The sequence below is a fragment of the Dunckerocampus dactyliophorus genome, chromosome 3 (assembly GCF_027744805.1).
Source record: "Dunckerocampus dactyliophorus isolate RoL2022-P2 chromosome 3, RoL_Ddac_1.1, whole genome shotgun sequence".
In the NCBI taxonomy this organism is placed as follows: domain Eukaryota; kingdom Metazoa; phylum Chordata; class Actinopteri; order Syngnathiformes; family Syngnathidae; genus Dunckerocampus; species Dunckerocampus dactyliophorus.
This window is the reverse complement of record NC_072821.1, coordinates 30,103,589-30,122,338: the sequence shown is the minus strand read 5'-3', so window position 1 is coordinate 30,122,338 and position 18,750 is coordinate 30,103,589. Positions and strand designations below refer to the sequence as shown.

Sequence of the window (18,750 nt, the reverse complement as noted above, 5' to 3'; positions counted from 1 at the left end):
AAAAAAAGGTACTGCAACAAAGAGTAGAGAGCGGCAGCAAAACCTACAAATCCAGGCTTGTGACACATGGGAGCTGCTGCCCGTGAATTGAACGCTCATTTCTCGACCATAAGTCGTCTCCAAAGGTGTTTCTGAGAATTTAGCAGTACATCCAGTCAGCCTCACGACCACAGACCACACACCAGCCCAGGACCACATCCAGCATCTTCACCTCCCAAAAATGTCTGAGACTTGGTTTGCATAACCAAAGAATTTCTGCACAAATTGTCAGAAACCATCTCAGGGAAGCTCATCTCTTCTCATTTTGCAGTGGCCTTTTATTGTGGCCAGCCTAAGGCACATGTGGGCAATAATCGTGCTGCCTAATCAGCATCTGGATATGCCACACCTGTGAAGTGGATGGATTATCTCTGCAAAGGCGAGATATTCACTAACAGATTTAGACGCAGTATTTCTCAACAATATTTGAGAAAAACCATAACAATAAACCATAACAGTACAAAAGAAGAACTAACTAATACTGTGTGACAGTGGCAAAAATGACAGAAAAGGCTTGAACACAATTTTTTTTACATCACTGCACCATCAAATCATGCAGTGGTTGATGAAAGGAACATCAACATATGTAATCAAGAACCACATTGAACCATGCAAAAACACGATCGATAACATTCTTTGGTTTGACTGAAATCAATGTCAGTGTTTTTTAAAAAATGGTGACAGTGTTATAACAAACATATCACAATACAGCAACAACATAAACATATCATGATACCGTTAACATGCCTGCAGTAACTTACCACCTTTCTTTTTCCTTAGAGTGGCTTAGGGGACGATAAGAAATCAATGAAATACAATCTATGGTGGCTGTATTTGCAATATTTGCAAACCATCTTGATTGATGTCTTCATTTATCATGCACTGCTTAGGAATGTCACGGTTCAAGTTGGAACTTCTGTTTCCCTCAATGAACCGCAGCTCCAATGCGCCATCAGCACTCATGCATGACGCGCCCACGACCAGGCATGACACGATCATTTTACTACTCGCTTATCTGTTTTAATAATATATTTACAGTGGATTCCACACAAATTTGCAGGTTTTTGATCAAAAAATATTCTTTTCTCTTCAAAAATAGGTTGTTTTTTTCCACACAACTCTCATTCACTCATTCAAGTGGGTAATACAGAATATAGCATACATGTACCATCTTTATGCTTCACTCATTGCACTCACTGTTTGGGTGTCCTTGAACATACCATAGTTGCTGTGAGACACGGTTGTCGCTCGCCTCTGACTGCAATTCATCTGTTCTCTCAATCGTCATCATCCATTAGTGGTGAGTACCTATACATTTTATACTTTAAAAAGTGTTTAATAAATGTGTTAAACTTGGATTGTGTTGCGAGTGAACAATGGCAATTGAAGAGAGAAGGGCAGGGTTTGGAGCTTAACCATATCTGATAAATACAACAGTCACTTTTACTGCACATTTTGGTCAAAAATCGGAGAACATTATTGTCAAGCTAGCAGGATGGTTTGGTGGGGTAGACAATTTTATGCGCATATCAAGTACTTTTTTAGCCATTTGGTGGTGGGCGTGGAATGTAACTGAATGAAAAAGCAGGGACCTACTGTACTGCTATACAAGCTGCACACGGACTACTGTTAAGTATATCCAAGTTTCATTTCATAATAAGATGCATCGAGAAGATACTGTAATAAAAATGGTTACTGAAATGTGAGGGATGTATGCTGTAAAATATAATTTTCATTGTCATTATTGAAATTCTGCTATATACTATCTATTTATTCCTCCACTTTTTCTTATTTCGCCTAATTGTTTTGTCCGCTAATTCCTCCCACATTTCTCAACCGATTCAAACCAATCCAACGTCGCAATGTTCAGCGTGTTCAGGACACGACTTTTCAGAAATTTATCTGGCGCCCCTTACTGGTGGAAAATCATTTTCCATTTTCCATCACTGTAACATTCTGCTCATTCCACAGGGTGACATGGCTAGACATTCAGAAAGGTTGTTTCCCAACCCCACGGTTGCTGGTTTGATCCTCGATCCCACTGTAATCATTCAACTTACGATTTCAACATTCAGGCAACATTCCCAATTTTTCCATTATTAATCTGCTAAAAACAAATGGACAAATTACATTGTGCCCCCTAATGGTGAGATATAATTTGACATTTTCCACAACTGTAACATTCCACTTAATTTACAGGTTGACATGGCTGGGGTGGTTGAACTCAACGGTTGATGTTTTGATCTTCAATCCCGGTTCAATAATGGTTCAACATATTCATACATTTTAACAATCATTCTCCATTTTTACATTCCAACATTTCAAATTTTGTCCGCCAACTACTCCCACATTTCTTAAACGCTTCAAACCCTTCCAAAATCAAAACGTTCCGCTCATTCATGAGATGTAGGCCATCCGGACTTTTCAAAAACGTCCCACATTTTCCATAATTCAATATTTTCTGTGACATTTTCCCCATTAACATTACATGCAACATTCTGCATATTCTTTGCACAGCGGCATAGCTCAGGTGTTCAATCTGCTAGTTGCTGGTTCGCTCCTCAGTCAGTCAATAGATTTCAACACATTTCTAAATGTGTCAGAACTTAAACACAATTTCTACTGAAATTGCTTCTAGTTATTATGTTCTTCACTGATTCAAGACTGACAAGACGTTCCAGAGTTCTAATATTATAACAGTCAGAAGCGGTTTCCTCAACTATTCTTAAAAAAGGGCTATGGTATACATGCAATACATGGACCACTGCCACCAAGCAGTACTATAAAGTAAATAAATAATGCAATCATGTCAAACAAGCAACTCTGGAAAGAAAAAAACGCTGACCACATTGATATTTCCGTCAGCATTTTTCTGCACAAGTGCATTTGCTCCCGTGCTGTTCATTTATTCACCCTTCACCCTTCGCCTGCTCTTTGTGCACCTTTGACACAAGGCATGGCACTGCAATTGCTGACGATTGATCCCAATCACAAATCCCAAAATCACAAACTGCTTGGAAGCCAAGGGACGCGTGAGTGATGACGTCATGGTCCACATGGCAACAAGCTTGCTAGCTCAGTATGTCCTAGGTCTGGAATTATTTCCAAGTTTTGCTTTCAGATTGTAAATATGCAATTTGCAATGATTGTAAAGCACCGTGAGGGGGGGAGCAAGGTGTCTTCCCTTAATACTTCTAATCTAATATCCGCAGGTGTCATATTAGTGCATTAATTACCGTAATTTCCGGTGTATAAGCTGTTGCTTTTTTCTCAAACTTTGAACCTTGCGTCTTATACATCGCTGCAACTAATATGTGGTCATGTTCCAATCTCGTGACATCTCGTATACTTCGGAACTCCCACTAAATACTATTAAATATGTATTTTATCAAAGGCTATTACTAACATAGTCCATCATAACGGCAAAAAAAAATTCAGCAAACAAACAAAAAACGCAGAGAAGCCACCTTTCTCAGCGTTTGCTTACGCTGTCGCTCTCGTTGAGTGGAGTCGGGTATGCATGCCCATGCTGCAGTTTACAATGAGCAACAAGCACAATTTATACTAAAATCAAACGTAAAACATTGTTGGATTTGGATTATTCAAGAAACACCATAAATAGTATACATCAAAGCTGCTCACATACACTATACATCAATAAATAGAAACACAGATAGAATAAACCACATAAAAGGAAACTTAAAATGCCACACGCAGCTAGCTAGCGTACCTGCAGCAAAATAAGCATTGGAAAATGTGCTGAATGAGCTGAGTTAATAATGTCACCGTATTAGTCCAGTGTTTCATACTATTCACTTTGTTCTTATGTGGATGTTTATGCCACAGAAATGTGCAGCTTTTCGTTGCCATCGTTTTTCAGCTGGACTCTGATTTGTGAATGAATTAAGACTAACCAAGAAAAGAAGATGCTGCATCTCAAGGGGCTATCCTAAATGAATTGAAAGTGAAACTGAAACCCGTCTCACTTGTTGATAGTAGGAGATCATGCTATTTTATTCATATTGGTCATCATTTTTTTATGACTATTTTGTTAAGACCAAATGTTTAAAATGAATATGGCACTTTTTCTATATTCATATTTATTTTATTATTATATTATTTATTTTTATAACTATTATATTATTGTTGATATCTTTTGATAGATAGATACTTATATCTACAGTATATATTACCTTACTAATTGGTATGGGTAATGAAGTACTATACAATATATTGGATATTGGTAAAAAGCCAATATTGAGCTTTTCCTCTTACCCAGTGTGATTAGATGAGTGTTGTCACACTGACAGGCATTCAAAGTCAACAATTTCTCACTTCTGCATTGCAACAACCTCAGACCTTGCACTAAATGCCTTGAATGTTGAAAATAAAACAACAAACTCATCAGCTTCTGAATTGTTTCAATACGCAGGGTCTCTTCAGGTGCTCACATAAAAAGACCAGTTTTGACCAGTTTCGAAAAACTATGGCGCATTCAAGGACAGCCGAACATAGTGTGAAATCCCAGTTCTTGACGAAAAAACATCATCGGTGAAGCATAAAGACATAAATATGTAAAAATTCTGCTTTTTTTAACAGTGGTAAACGTATGTGCTGTATATTTTACATGTATCACGTATTTCGAGATTATTACAGACTTGTGAATGAGATGTATTTTCTGCAGGAAAAACAGCCAATTTTCAAAAACAAGCAAAGAAAAAAAAAAAATTCTGACCAAAATCCACAAATTTGCGGGGCCGTGAGCGCTGAATTGTTATTTGCAGGGATCCACTGTATACCATAAACCATTTTCAAGCTCTTATTTTCAAATGACATTACTAAATGTTATTGCTTTAAGAAAGTAAAAAGTCCCTGATGAAGTAACCTTACATATAACATATTTTTGAAAATGCTATACGTTTGGCAATACCTCAGTGTTACCTACTTAACAGCTCTCTATCTCACAGACAACGTTCTTCGCAAGCTACTTTCATTATGCCTTTCTTCCTTCATCCCATCTATCTTCCTCGCCTTGCATACATACAGTAGACATTGCTGCATTGTAATGAAAAGCACAGGCTCCTCATCATCACAGATACAAATCAACTAATCACAGAAAATAAAACACACCTTTATGAAACAGACAGGCTCCTTATAGCCACAGTGTTTTTTTCATGCATAAAGATGACAGAGGACTGGGAATGAGGCAAAACCAAGTAAAATAGATGCAAATTTGAATAGCACCACCTTGAACAAAAAACATAATTTGTCTGCTGCAAGCTGACAGATATACAAGCCGGGCAGAATGGGTGTTAAAAACTCGTGCAGCATGAAGTGCTTACCTTTATCCACTAGTGAGAGATGAATCAATCAATTGGAATCAAAACAAGGAACACAAAAAGGGAGTGTTGTTAGACGCTAACGTCCTAAGCCCAAAGACCACATGGGGGTTAAGTCAAAACCAGTTTGCTCTTACCTAGTTCCTCTAATTCCGACGTCATTGACTTGGAGCGCATGGACAGGGCAGTCGTGGGGGCTCTCTTTGGCGGCGGTGGAGCTGACGACACAGAGTTACCACATGGTACCAGTTATTGAAACGCAAACATAAGATAAAGGAGGTTCCATCCGACATTTCTAGAGAACATTCTCCAGTTCCAGTTTAGCAAAACCATTTTATTCACAGATTCCAGTGAGTCCCCTCTTTAATGTGGGGAAAAAAGTTTTGGGCCAAAGGCTTCCCTACAAGTTCTTGTAATCCAACAAAATCTAGCAAAAAAGGAGAAGATGATAGCTAGGAAGTAAAAATGGATATAAATAATTCAGAGTTGAAAATACTCAAACAGCCTTACAAATGTTTCATAAGGAAGGAAAGTGCATGTCCTAAAACAGGGGTGTCCAAACCTTTTCCACTGCGGTGCCACAATGAAAGGATGCAAGGTTGATATTTTGTAAAGCAAAACATGTACTGTACATATGCTAAAAAGTTATATATATTTTTAAAAACTGCATCTCAGCTTTGTGATATAGGTGAAAAAGCCTATATGAACTTTAGTCTTTGCTCTTTTTTTCCCCATTTTTGCTGTTGTTTGTATTTAATTTTCCAAATATTTCCCTCTCTTCTTAAAAAAGCATTGTACATTTTTCTTGTTGTAATATTATGACTTTATTCCCATGTATTTTCCCCAACCTAATTTCCCAAAAATTACAACTTTATTTTGTTTTGTTTCTCACATTACGACTCATATTACGTATTTTTCTTTAATATTTCAACTCTATGCTACTCAAATGACATTATTTTTCCTTATAATATTACGAGTTTATTTGTGTAAATTACAAATTGTTTCTTGTTAGAATACATCCTTTTTCGCTTAATATTTTAACTAAATTGTCATAAAATTACAGCTGTTTTTTTCCATTTCTTTTGCTGTTTTTCCCCTCCAACTATTTCAATTTACTTCTTCTAAATTTTCTTCTTGAAATGGTGACTTTATTCCCATAATATTTTGACTTTATTCTCGTAGAATTATACATTTTCTCAACGTAATTTTTCAAAAATTCCAACTTTATTCATTTATTTTTTGTTTTTCTTACGAGTACAACTTTTAAAAAAAGTCTTTTTTTCTGTAATATTTCAGCTTTTGCTACTAAAATGACATTATTCATCATATTATCACGTTATTCTCGTAAAACTTGTTAGATTACAACTTTTTTCTCTTCATATCTTGACTTTATTCATTACTTAATTCATTTTCTGTGCCACTTAATCCTCATTAAGGTCGCAGGGGTATGCTGGAGCCTATCCCAGCTGACATTGGGCGTACACCCTGGACTGGTCACCAGCCAATCGCAGGGCACATATAAGCAAACAACCATTCACACTCACATTCATACCTATGGACAATTTAGCATGCATGTTTTTGGAATGTGGGAGGAAACCGAGAAAACCCGGGGAGAACATGCAAACTCCACACAGAGATGTCCAACGGAGATCTTCTCAGATCTCCTGGCAAACATGCTAACATTTTTGTGAAATTACGGCTTCAACTAATATTTTCACCAAAACTTTACTCCAGTTTTCATACACTGTTTTTTAGGGATGGATTGGACAATTTGGTGGGGGGTAAATTCCACATAAAGATACTATTGTAAAGCCACTCTTTAAACCAGCAAGTGATGGTAGTGATGAAGAAGCTGTGGCTGCAATTATCAAAAAAAACTTGTGGGTCACCCTCTACTTGACATGACTTTACCTTTTTTGCGTGCCGTGTCTTCAGGGTCCAGATTCCGGCTGACTGTCACCACCTTGATCAGGAGGCGGTTCCCTCCCTGGCGGATCATGTTGACCACCTGCCTGTGGCCCACCTTCACCACATTCTCTTGATTGACCTACAGCACACACATTCACAGCAGATACATCTTTAGGGGCGGCGATACAGTATACACAATGCGGGGCTATTCTGACAAGTAAATCCTTTAATAACATGGATTTGTGGAGAGTGAGGCTTGTAATTAAATGACTTCAAGTGAGTGTAAAATGATTAGTCTGTAAATTCAGCATAGTTGTACTTTGGGCCTAACATGGATTGAAGCAACTAAATAAGCATCTTGCATTCACTCAAAAAGCCTGTCGTGGCTCATTGCTCCTTAAATGATGCGTTCAGCATGATGAAGCTATCTGCTGAGGGGACAAAATTCACTTGAAATTGATCAAAAACAGTTTACAGTACAGGCCAAAAGTTTGGAGACACACAACACAACTTTTCTCCTGCCCGTGACGTTAACAGCATGTCGTAACTTCCCCTGAGTTCACTTGTAAACAAACATCCACTTTAAAAGGAAGGGATTTTGTATGTTACTTGTAACAAATGCTCCGCGATGACGGGAAAAAACCCCATCGAGCACATAACAACCTTATCAGCCACGTGAAACACCAGTGCCATGGGGTTTGACAAGTGCAAAAGCCAGAGACCTCCGTGACGTCAAACCGGCTGCTCGGAGAGTGTGCCTGAATACTGTGCACTTTCCTGGGCCACGGCAGGTGGCTCCTCCGGCTCAATACCCTGGTTCTCCAGATAGTAGTGATGTGGTAGTAGTCATTACACTTAACAGGTACAGTTGGTCAAATCCAAATTTGTTCCAGTCCTTCTTACCTCCAGGTGTGCCAAACTACATTTAAATCTAGATAAAAAATGCAGATATCAAAAAAGTTATCGGTTATTGGTTCCATATCAGTCTTGAGAAGCAGAAAGTTATCGGTTTAAAAAATATATACTGTGCATCTCTACTTCAAAGTATTCAAGTAGGTGAAAGAGTGTTGGTGCTTCCTTCATCTTGCTACCAAGTTGAGTAACATGCTATATCCATTCTAAACCCTACACATTATACTCCCACCGGGTCTCCACAGAAAAGCAGTTCCTATCTCAGTTTCATATACAGTGGGAAAAGTAAGTACGGTCATCCCTTGCCACATTGCAGTTAGAATTTCACCCTATCATGGTTTTTCAAAAATATATTAATTCATAAATTATGGTGTTTCGTTGTGAAACAGGCTTTAATTGCAGGTTTGAATTATCTCATAAGAGGCACAATAATAATAACATAACAATCATAATAATCAATCCATCCATCTTCTTTTTATCCGAGGTCAGGTTGCGAGGGCAGCAGCCCACAAGCTCAGACTTCCCTCTCACCAGCTGCTTCGTCCAGCTCATCCCGGCGGATCCCCAGGCCTTCCCAAGCCAGGTGAGAGACAGTCTCTCCAACGTGTCCTGGGTCTTCCCCGAGGCCTCCTACCAATCGGAAGTGCCCTGAACACCTCCTCAGGGAGGTGACCAGATGCCCGAGCCACCTCATCTGGCTCCTCTCAAGCGTTTCTACTCTGAGTTTCTTCCGGATGACAGTGCTTTTCACCTTATTACTAAGAGAGAGCTCAGGCACTCTGTGGCAAGAACTCATTTCGGCCGCTTGTATCCATGATCTTGTCCTTTCGGTCACTACCCAAAGCTCATGACCATAGGTGAGGATGGGAACATAGGTCTACCAGTAAATTGAGAGCTTTGCCTTTTGGTTCAGCTCCCTCTTCCCCACAACAGACTGATGCACACGCTTCACTGCAGACACTGCATAATCCTAATAATAATAATGAGAATAATAATAATCATAATATTAAGCTGTAATACAGCTAAAATTCAACTCTGAACCCAAGACATCACTTTTCCTGCAACACACACCGGCATGAGTTTTATTTATGTCTTATTTATGCTTATTTTCTTTGATTATATCTACAAAAATATTCCATTTATAAATAAGGAATCCTACTTCGCGGAAATTAACTTATCACAGGAACCAATTAACCGCCATAAATGAGGGATTGCTGTATTCGATCCGCAGATGATTTTGTAAATTTACCATATGAACAGTCCATAATTTTTATGGCAGGTTTATTGTAACTGTAGGAGACAGAATGTAAAAACAAATCCAGAAAAAAAACATTAAATAAAAGTTATTACATTTTCCTTTGAGGGAAAAAAGTATTTGATCCCAATACATAATGTGGCGTAGTATTTATACATTTTTTTTACAGTTTGACATTTACTATAAACTATCAGGCTTGGTGGACTGCTCCTCACACATGCTTTATTCTCAAGTCCACTCCGCATTATGGTTCCTCTTTCAGACAACAATATAAGTAGGTGGGGCTAAATGAGGGGATGGGACAGCAGCAACACAATCGAATGGATCAAAGAAACAAGAGGGCGATGGTATGATTGCTGCAAAGGCGAGGAGATTGTTGTGTTCAGGGAAATACGGTGTAATCTCATGTGGGCTTTAATCTCCCATACAGTGCTGGTATTACACGTCACAATGGCAGACATTTTGTTAATTAGATAGAAACACTACAACAGCTGTTTCACAGTGACCTCATCTAACACACACACACACACACACACACACATTAGCATGAATAGGGTTACCATTACGTAATGTACTCTGTTCCTTCACCCGATTATGTAATAATGATGGTTTTAAAAATTTCCATAATATGGTATAAAAATGTCAGTGGGATTGAGACTTTTATACAATATTATGGAATATATATGAATATTCACAATCCCACTGACATACCTTCCATAGAGGAAGCAGACTCTAAGGACACAAACGGGGGCAGTTCCATCGCTGTGGCTGAGGTATCTGGGGTAGTCAAAACACTCCCCAGTGGCAAAGCTCCGGGGGTGAACGAGTTTCTCCCTAAGTACTTAAGCCTCTGGATATTGAGGGACCGTCTTGGCTGACACATTGCCTTTGAATATTATCATTCTCTTCAAAATTGTGTGGAAGTAGGGAACAGTACATCTGGATTGGCAGACCGGTGCGGTGGTAACCCTTTTCAAGAAGGGTGACTATAGGGTGTGTTTCAAATATTGAGGGATCCCACTCCTCAGCCTCCCTGGGAAAGTCTATTCCAGGGTGCCTGAGGGAACGGTACGACCGAGTCGAACCTCGGCTACAGGAGGTGCAATTTGGTTTTTGTCCCGGTCGCGGAATACTGGACCAGCTCTACACCCTTGCAAGGGTACTGGAAGGTGCATGGTTTGCCCAACTTGTCTACATCTGTTTTGTAGACCTGGCATGCGATCGTGTCCCTCGCAGTGTCCTGTGGGGGGTGCTCCGGGAGTACGGGATTGGTGGCACGCTACTACGTGCCATTCGGCCCCTGTGCAACTGGAGCAGGAGCCTGGTTCACATTGCCAGCAGTATTCTGTTCATAATGTTCATGGACAGAATTTCTAGGCGTAGTCAAGGCCTCGACAGGGTCCAGTTTGGGGGCCGTAGGTTCTCTTCCCTGTTATTCGCAGACTATGTGGTCCTGATGGCCTCGTCAGGCTGTGACCTTCAGTGTTTACTGGGGCGGTTTGCAGCTGAGTGTGAAGTTTCTGGAATGAGACTCAGCACCTCCAAATCTAAGGCCATGGTTCTCAGTCAGAAAAAAGTGGACTGCACCTTCCGGGTTGGAAGTGAAGTTTTGCCCCAGGTGGAGGAGTGCAAGTAAGTCAGGGTCTTGTTCACGAGTGAGGGAAGGTGGGAGCGTGACGTCGACAGGCGGATCGAGCAGGGTCTGCAGTAATGCGGTCGCTGTACCGGACTGTCGTGGTGAGCTGAGCTGGAAGGCATAGCTCTTAATTTACTGGTCAATCTATGTTCCCACCCTTACCTATGGTCATGAGCTTGGCTTTGTGACCGAAAGAACGAGATCACCGATACAAGTAGCTGAAATGAGTTTCCTCCGTTGGGTGGCTGGACTCACCCTAAAAAATAGGGTGAGGAACTCGGAGCTCAGAGTAGAGTCTCCTTCACATCGAGAAGAGCCAGTTGAGGTGGCTCGGGCATCTAGCCTGGATGCCTCCCTGTGAGGTGTTCCGGGCATGCCCAGCCAGAAAAAGGCCTCGGGGCAGACCTAGGACACGCTGGAGGGATTATGTCTCACAGCTGGCCTGGGAACGCCTTTGGGTTCTCCCAGTGGAACTGGAAGAGGTTGCAGGGGACCGGGAAGTCTGGACTTCCCTACTGAGACTGCTGACCCCGCGGCCAGGACCCAAATAAGCGGAAGAAAATAGAATGGTATCAAAATGCTGAGCCTTACTAAATGTAGAGCCAAGATGAGTAGAGATCACAATTTTATCCATCCATCCATCCATCCATCCATCCATCCATCCATCATTTTCTAGGCCACTATTTAGGTTTTCTGTCAAAGGGAAGCTGGAGCCTATCCCATCTGAGGAGTGGAGTACACACAGGACTAATCACCTCTCAATCAGACTTGGAGACAGACACTCGTGTTCACCCAGACAATTTAGGGTATGTTTACACTACAGCTGAAACAACTAATTGACAACTATTTTGGTATTCGATTGTTGTTTGTTTCAAAAATGTGAATCCCATTTGATTTTAGTCTCTCAAATGTAAATATTTTTTAGTCAGCCATGAAAGCAGACCTATTATCTTTAAGTGTTTTAGGCAAAACAAGATATTCACACACAAATCAGCTTTTATTTTGGAAAACAGTAATCAACATTCTTGCCTGTTTTCTGGTATGTTGAGGAGCAAACCACTAACTCAGGGGTAGGGAACCTATGGATTGGGAGCCAGATGTGACTCTTGATGACTGCATCTGGCTCTCAGACATTTCTTAACACAGTTAAATTTATTTAGTTACATTTTTTTTGCTGACATTTTAAAGTAAAACATTACAGAAATCACAGTGTTAAAAATAACGTTCAAAATCTAAAACTTGAGCTGAACTTGAACTTGAGTTGAACATTGAATCTAATCAATGACATACAAATATAAAAACGCTCGCTAAAAATTGTCATGTGATGCAGAAAGGACCGCTTGACTGTTCAAAAGTCATCATCATCCATAAGATGATCATGAAGTTCCACAACATTAAGCGTCACCCTGCCCATCTAGCTGAATGGGGCCAGCTGGGAATCCCTCTGATTAGCCAATCCACTTGCTTAATGCTTGTCATAAAAAGCAACACTTCCTATCACAGTCACTGATACCCAATCTCATGAATCAATTAGGATCTGACAATAAAGACATACTAAGAGGTACTACGACACACTGCTAATCCAGGCTGTGATGGCTGAGAGGGTCATCTGGAGTACAAAAACTACAAAGCAAGCAGGAAAGCAGCTGGCAAGCGATAACATAATTCAGGCCACGAGACAACTGAGACGTTCATGACTGCTTTCATAAAATGTGTGCAAACCTTTCAGTGTGCTGTGTTTGACAACAACACATAACACTCAGCAACAAGGTAATGCACTTACTAATTAATACACGTGCATGTCACAGTATGTGTTTCCATGTAATGCTAATATTGTAAGCTAATATTGTAAGCATATCATGACCATATCATGGGAAAGCAATACCACTATTGACCAATTTTTAAAAATATCTGCCCCTAAAACATTATCTAAATTATATATTCTACTTTCAAAAAATGACAACACAATTGGAGTACCAATCTCCAAATGGAGCTCAGATTTATCTACAAGCTGTGACCCTGAATTTTGGAAGCAAATATGTCTTAATGCTTCCCGGTTAATCAATAATCCCAACCTACAGCTGATTCAGTTTAAAATCCTTCATAGAGTACACTACACAGGACATAGAATGTTTAGAATGGGCTTAACTGACTCTAACATCTGTACACACTGCTCAGACCATAGAATAGATGACTACTTACACTCCATGTGGACCTGTGCTCCCATTAAAAATTTTTGGCACGGAGTGTGTGAGTACCTATCTTTGGCACTTGGGTTCTCCATTCCTACCTCTCCTTTACTATGCCTGCTGGGCGATCTCTCCACAATTGATGTAGAAACAAATCAAACACAGCTTCTCATCACTGCATTAAGCATCGCCAAGAAAACCATTCTCATCAATTGGAAATCAAGGAAGAAACTGAACATAGCTCTTTACAAAAATCTTTTGTTAGATCATATAGCTATGGAGAGAATGTCTGCTGAATCTAAAGAACAAATGTCAGAATTTCAGTCTATATGGGCACCAATAATTAATTCCCTGACCTGACTCTCAGGGGGGTGAGGGCATCTGTCTCTGCCCCTGGGGGTCTCGTTCATCTGGCGTGGGGTGTGGTCCTGGTCGCTGGGTGGGCCTGGTACCTCGGGGGCGGGCGGTGGCGGGCTTGGTGTCCCGGGTCTTCTTTGCTGGGCTGCCTGCCTGGGGGGGCTGGTGGGTGGGGGTGGGGAGGGGTCCGGGTTGGGTGATGGGGCGGGGGGCGGGGTCGGGGGGGTCGCCCAGGGGGCGGCGTTGGTTGGCCTCCGGGGTGGTGGGTGGATGGGGTGCTGCATCCTGCTGGTGCCGGGCGCCTACTGCTGCTGGGGGGGCCCGTGTGCGGCTGGTGGCGCTGGCTCTCCCTCGCCTCCTCTGCCTCTGGGGGTGGGGCGGGGACTGCCCTGGGCCCTCCTGCTCGGCTGCCGCGTGGGGCCGTCCGGTGTGGGGTGTGGGGGCCGGCCTCTCCCCCTGGTGGGGGCGCGGGTGCCTGAGCCCGGCTGCCCCCGCGGAGCCATCTCCCCTGGGTGGGAGGGTGGTTTGGGTTGCCCCTTTTTATTTATTTATTTTTATTTTATTTTTTTTAAAAATTATTTTATTTTATTTTATTTCGCTGATTTATGTGTGTGGTGTATGTGTGATAGGTGGGAGCTGCCTGTTATCCTCCGGCGCCTGTGGCTGTCCCCCGGGTGACGGGGGGCGCGGAGGTGGGGGTCGCGGATGTGCGGTTTGGGCTCGGGGTGGGGGGTGCGTGGTGCTGGGGTGGGGGGGATCCCTTGCTTTCTCCCCTCAGGGACGGGGCCGCTGTGGCTCGGTGGGTGGGGCGTGTGGGGGCCGTGGGCGGGTTGCGCGGTGGGGCGGGCGGCGTGGTGTCCATCTGCGTGGTGCTTCCCGGGATCGGCGGGAGGATGCTTGCTCCGGGGTGGGGCGGTCGGGGGGTGGCTTTGGCCGGGGGCTTGGGGGTCGGGCTGGCGGGGGGCTGGCGGGCGGTCCCTGCTGCCTGCTGGTGTCGGGCTGGTCCTTGCTTCCGGGCCGGCGGTTGTCTCCCTCCCTCCGGGGTTTCCCCCTTGGCGTGTTGGTGGATGGGCGGGGGGTGGGGCGGTGGCCGGTCTGTGGCGTGGCGGTGGGCGGGGCGGGCGGGGGCATCTGCTTGGGCGCCGGGCGGGGGCCGCTCCTCTCGCGGGCCCGGTCGTGCGGTGCTTGCTTCTCTGTCCCTCCCTGGCGCCTCTGGCCTGCGTGCTTCGTGGGTGCGGCCGTGCTCCGCTCTATGTGGGGTCCGGTGCTCTTGTGGTCGTCGTGGTGTTGCTCCCTTGCCGGCCGTGGTGGTATGCGGGGGGCGCGTGGGCGCGGCTCCCGCTGTCCTGGTGGCGGTCGGATCTGCCTTGGGGGCGTGTGGCTTGTCCGTGGTGTTTGGCGGTTTGGGGGTGGCGCTGTGAGCGCTACCTCCGGTGGGGCTCCGGTGTTGGGGGGCACTGGGGGTATCGCCTCTGGGGGGTTGGGTGGGCCGGACTGGGCATCCTGGCGGGCCGGGTAGGGCCTGTGGTGTGTCCTGCGGCACGCCCGAGCCTGGGCTGTGGTGGGCGGCCGGTCGGTCATGTGTCCTTGGTCCCCCCCCTGCTCGGTTTGGGCGGCGTTGGGGTGTGGGGCCCCCGTCCTTCCTGTGCCACTGCACCACCTCACATATATATAGGACATTGGGGGGTGGCCTACGGTCGGGCGTGATTGGGGAGGGGAGCTGCCTTGCGGGGCTCCTTTGCTCCTGCTGTGCCACTGACCTGTTGCCCCCCAATTTTAATCGCAGAGTAGACACTTAGGGTTTGGGGGGGCTGGCCAGGTGAGGGGCCCTCCGAGCGGCAGCTGTCCCCCGATTTTAATTGCATCATTAGCTATCATCCACATACACTCCATATACATGCACACAGATACACCATCCTCTTTTATTTTATTTTATTTATTTATTTATTTTTTTTAATTGCATCATAGACACTATCACACCTTATCACATACACGGGTGGGGCGGGCTGGATTGGGGTGCCTCGTGCACCTCGGCGTCTGCCCGCCAGGGTCGGCGGTGTGGCCGGGGGCCTGGCCGTCGCGGTGGCTCGCCCGGGGCGGCCTGGCCTGTGGGGTGCCCTTGTCTGGTTCGCCTGCCCTTCCCTGGGGTGGCCCTCTGGGGCCTGTTGATGCCGGGGCTTGCGCCGGGGGGGGCGGCTTGCGGTGCCCCCCCTGGACTGACACGTGCCGCGGGCGCCTCTGCGCTCTTGGGGCGGGTTCGGCGGTCTCCGGGGGGCGGTGCTGGTGCTTCGGGTGGCCCGTGTGCTGTCGCGGCGGCCGGTGGTTGCTGCGCTGTGGCGGCTGCTGGGGCGCCGGGCCAGCTGGTGGGTTGGGGCTTGGTCATGCTTGCGGGTACTGTGGGCCTGGGTGGCGGGGTGGGGGTGGGGGGGCGGGTGCCCTGGGGCCGGGCTCGCTGGGGGGGGTCGTGCTCTGCCGGGCGCTTGGGCGTCTGTCGCCGTTGCGCTTTGTGCGCTGCCGGGCCGCTGTCTGTGTCCTCGCCTCCCCCGGTCTGTCTGTGGGCTTGTCGGGGGTGGGGCTCCGGTGCGCGGGTGGTGCGCTGTCGGCTCTGGTGGCATGTGGCTGGTCTGGCTTCTGGTGGTATGTGGGGGCCGTCGGCTGGTCGGCTGCTGGTCTCGCCTTCTCGGCGCTGGTGCTTGGCCTCCCTGCGGCTTGGGGTGTGGTGCTCCCGCTCTCTCTTCGGGGTTTGCTGGCCCGCGGGTCTCGGTTGGCGCTGTGTGGTGGTTCGCCTGGCTGCTCGCCCGTTTTCCCGCCTGCCTGCTCGGTTTCCCGCTCTCCTCCTCGCTGACTCCCCTGTCTGCCTCGCTGGCGGCGTCCTACCGCTGGGGGGGTGTGGCCGGGTGTCTTCCTGCTCCCCGGCGGTCTGCGCTCTCCGCCCCTGGGTTCTGAATCGTATGTCTGGGACCCCGGGGTCCCCGGCTCCGCTGCTCCTTGGGTTACCAACGGGGGATAGGGTGGGGCTTCCGGGTGTCGGGCAGTCGACCACTGTGTGTGTGTGTGTGTGTGTGTGTGTGCGCGCTTGAGTAAGTAAGAGTGTGTATGAGCGTGCGCATAGGGGTGTGTTTGTGCGTAGGAGCGTTTATGTGCGTGTGTGTGGGTGCGTAGGAGTGTGTATGTGCGTGCGTGTGTGTATTTTTATTTATTTATTTATTTTAGTTATTTATTTGGGGGGGGGCATACAGGGGTTTGCTCCGTGGGGTCAGGTGCTGGGCGATACATCTCTGCCGCCCGTGCCTCCGCCGGGTGGGTGGAGGGTGTGCCTCCTGCATCCCTTGGCGGGGCGGCCCTGTGTCGGGGGTCGGGCGGGGGTTGGCCCGGGGCGGGCCGGGCTCCGCTCCCTGGGGGTGGGGGTGGCGGTGGGGGAGAATTGGCGCTTCCGGCGCGGGCGGGCTTCTTTCCGGCTGTGGAGGCGTCTCTGGGCCTGCCGGTTTGTGGCCCCCGGTACCCGTCTGCCTTTGTGGGGTGTGATCTCTCGCTGGTCTCGGGGGTTGGCAGTCCTCCGGCCCGCTGGCGCCCTGTCCTTGGCTGGGATTACCTCTCTTCGGCCCCTTACTGGTCTTCCCGGGGGGGGGGGGCTCTCTGGGCTGGCTCTTGGGGCACTGTTCTTTGTGCTGCCTGCCCCTATGGGCCTGGTGGCCTTCTGGCGGCCGGGGCCCGGCCTTGCTATTTGGGGCGGGGCTCTCTGGGAGGTGGAAGGCGGCCCCTTTCCTTTCATGCACTCTCAGTGACAATCACACGCCCACACATTCCTGCACCTTTATATATATATGAAGTCTTCCTTACATACAGAGATACCTGTACATATGCACACTCACAGTACATACGTACTTCCCCACATTACTCACTGAGTTATCCAGGGTGTTATTATGTTGTTGGTTTTATTACAGCGACGGTGATTTCAGCAGTATGACTATATATATATATGTGTGTATGTGCGGTATATATGTGTATATATATATATATATATATATATATATATATGTATATATGTATTTATGTATGTGTATGTATGTATATATGTGTGTATATGTATTTTTTTTTTTTTTACAATGATGTGCATTACAGTAACTTTGATTCTATTCACTATCATGGATAATCATTTCATTACTACAGTTATGTGTGACTGTTTCAATGCGGTATTATCATGGTGATCACTATCATAATTCATCATTTCATGACTGCTATTGTGTGCGACTGTTTCAATGCAGTATTGTCATTGTGATCACTGTCATAGGTCATCATTTCATGACTGCTATTATGTCTGATTGTCATTGACAGCTTTGTCATTGTGGTTGTTGATATTGATTTGTCCTTTATCCTTGTTCGTCTTTATAGTTGTCACGGACATTTATTTGCTGATGTCGTTCGGTATGTTTCTGTTGTTCTGTCACAATTGTTGTTGTTGCTGCTGTTGTCCTTGTCTCTTGTCTCTCTTTTTTTTTGTTTTTGTCCCCTCTCGCCCCCCCCCCCCCCCCCCCCCCCCCCCCCCCCCCCCCCCCCCCCCCCCCCCCGTTTCCTTTTCTCTTCTTCTCTGTCCCCTCCTGCTCCGGTCCGGGCGCTCCAAATTTGCTTTATAACAAGCATCAAGGTCGAATAAATTTTGTATGACAGGGGAAGTGTATATCACACTTCTCTCTGGCAGAGTAAATCTGTTGAGCACTTGACGGCATTTAGGTATACAATTCTATCTGCTTTAAAGGCTGGACAGGACAGGGGGGAAAAAAAAAAAAAAAAAAAAAAAAAAAAAAAAAAAAAAAAGCTAATATTGTAAGGTGTATATGGTGTATGGTGTTTGTTTATAAATTTGAAAAAAATATATATACAGATCTAATAACAGTCATAGACCTCAGGTCTTATTTAACGTTTTGAACAGAATTGTCAATCCTTCTGAAGCTACCACTATTGACCTATCTTCTTCATTACGTAACACATTTTTCATGTTTTTCATTGACCAAACTGTAAGCATTCGCTTAAAATTTGCAGATTTAGTACTCTTTCAAACCGCTACAATAATGCATAAAGTTAATAATAACTTGTTACTTGATCAGGTGAGGAGTC

At 45.4% G+C, this 18,750-nt stretch overlaps 1 protein-coding gene across 5 annotated transcripts in view; it reads right to left on the bottom strand.

The window, feature by feature from the left end:
* Positions 1-18,750, bottom strand: part of LOC129178829 (SH3 and multiple ankyrin repeat domains protein 2-like) — a 324,991-nt gene that overhangs the window by 47,437 nt on the left and 258,804 nt on the right. For 3 of the 5 annotated variants that reach the window (XM_054771420.1, XM_054771421.1, XM_054771424.1), the window contains exons 17-20: positions 7,290-7,425; positions 5,516-5,596; positions 5,382-5,390; positions 801-824 (exon numbers count right to left, since the gene is read on the bottom strand). In XM_054771420.1, the coding sequence (XP_054627395.1) occupies positions 801-824; positions 5,382-5,390; positions 5,516-5,596; positions 7,290-7,425 (250 nt within the window). The remainder of the gene's footprint in view (positions 1-800; positions 825-5,381; positions 5,391-5,515; positions 5,597-7,289; positions 7,426-18,750) is intronic. The other 2 variants (XM_054771422.1, XM_054771423.1) reach the window with 2 other exon arrangements.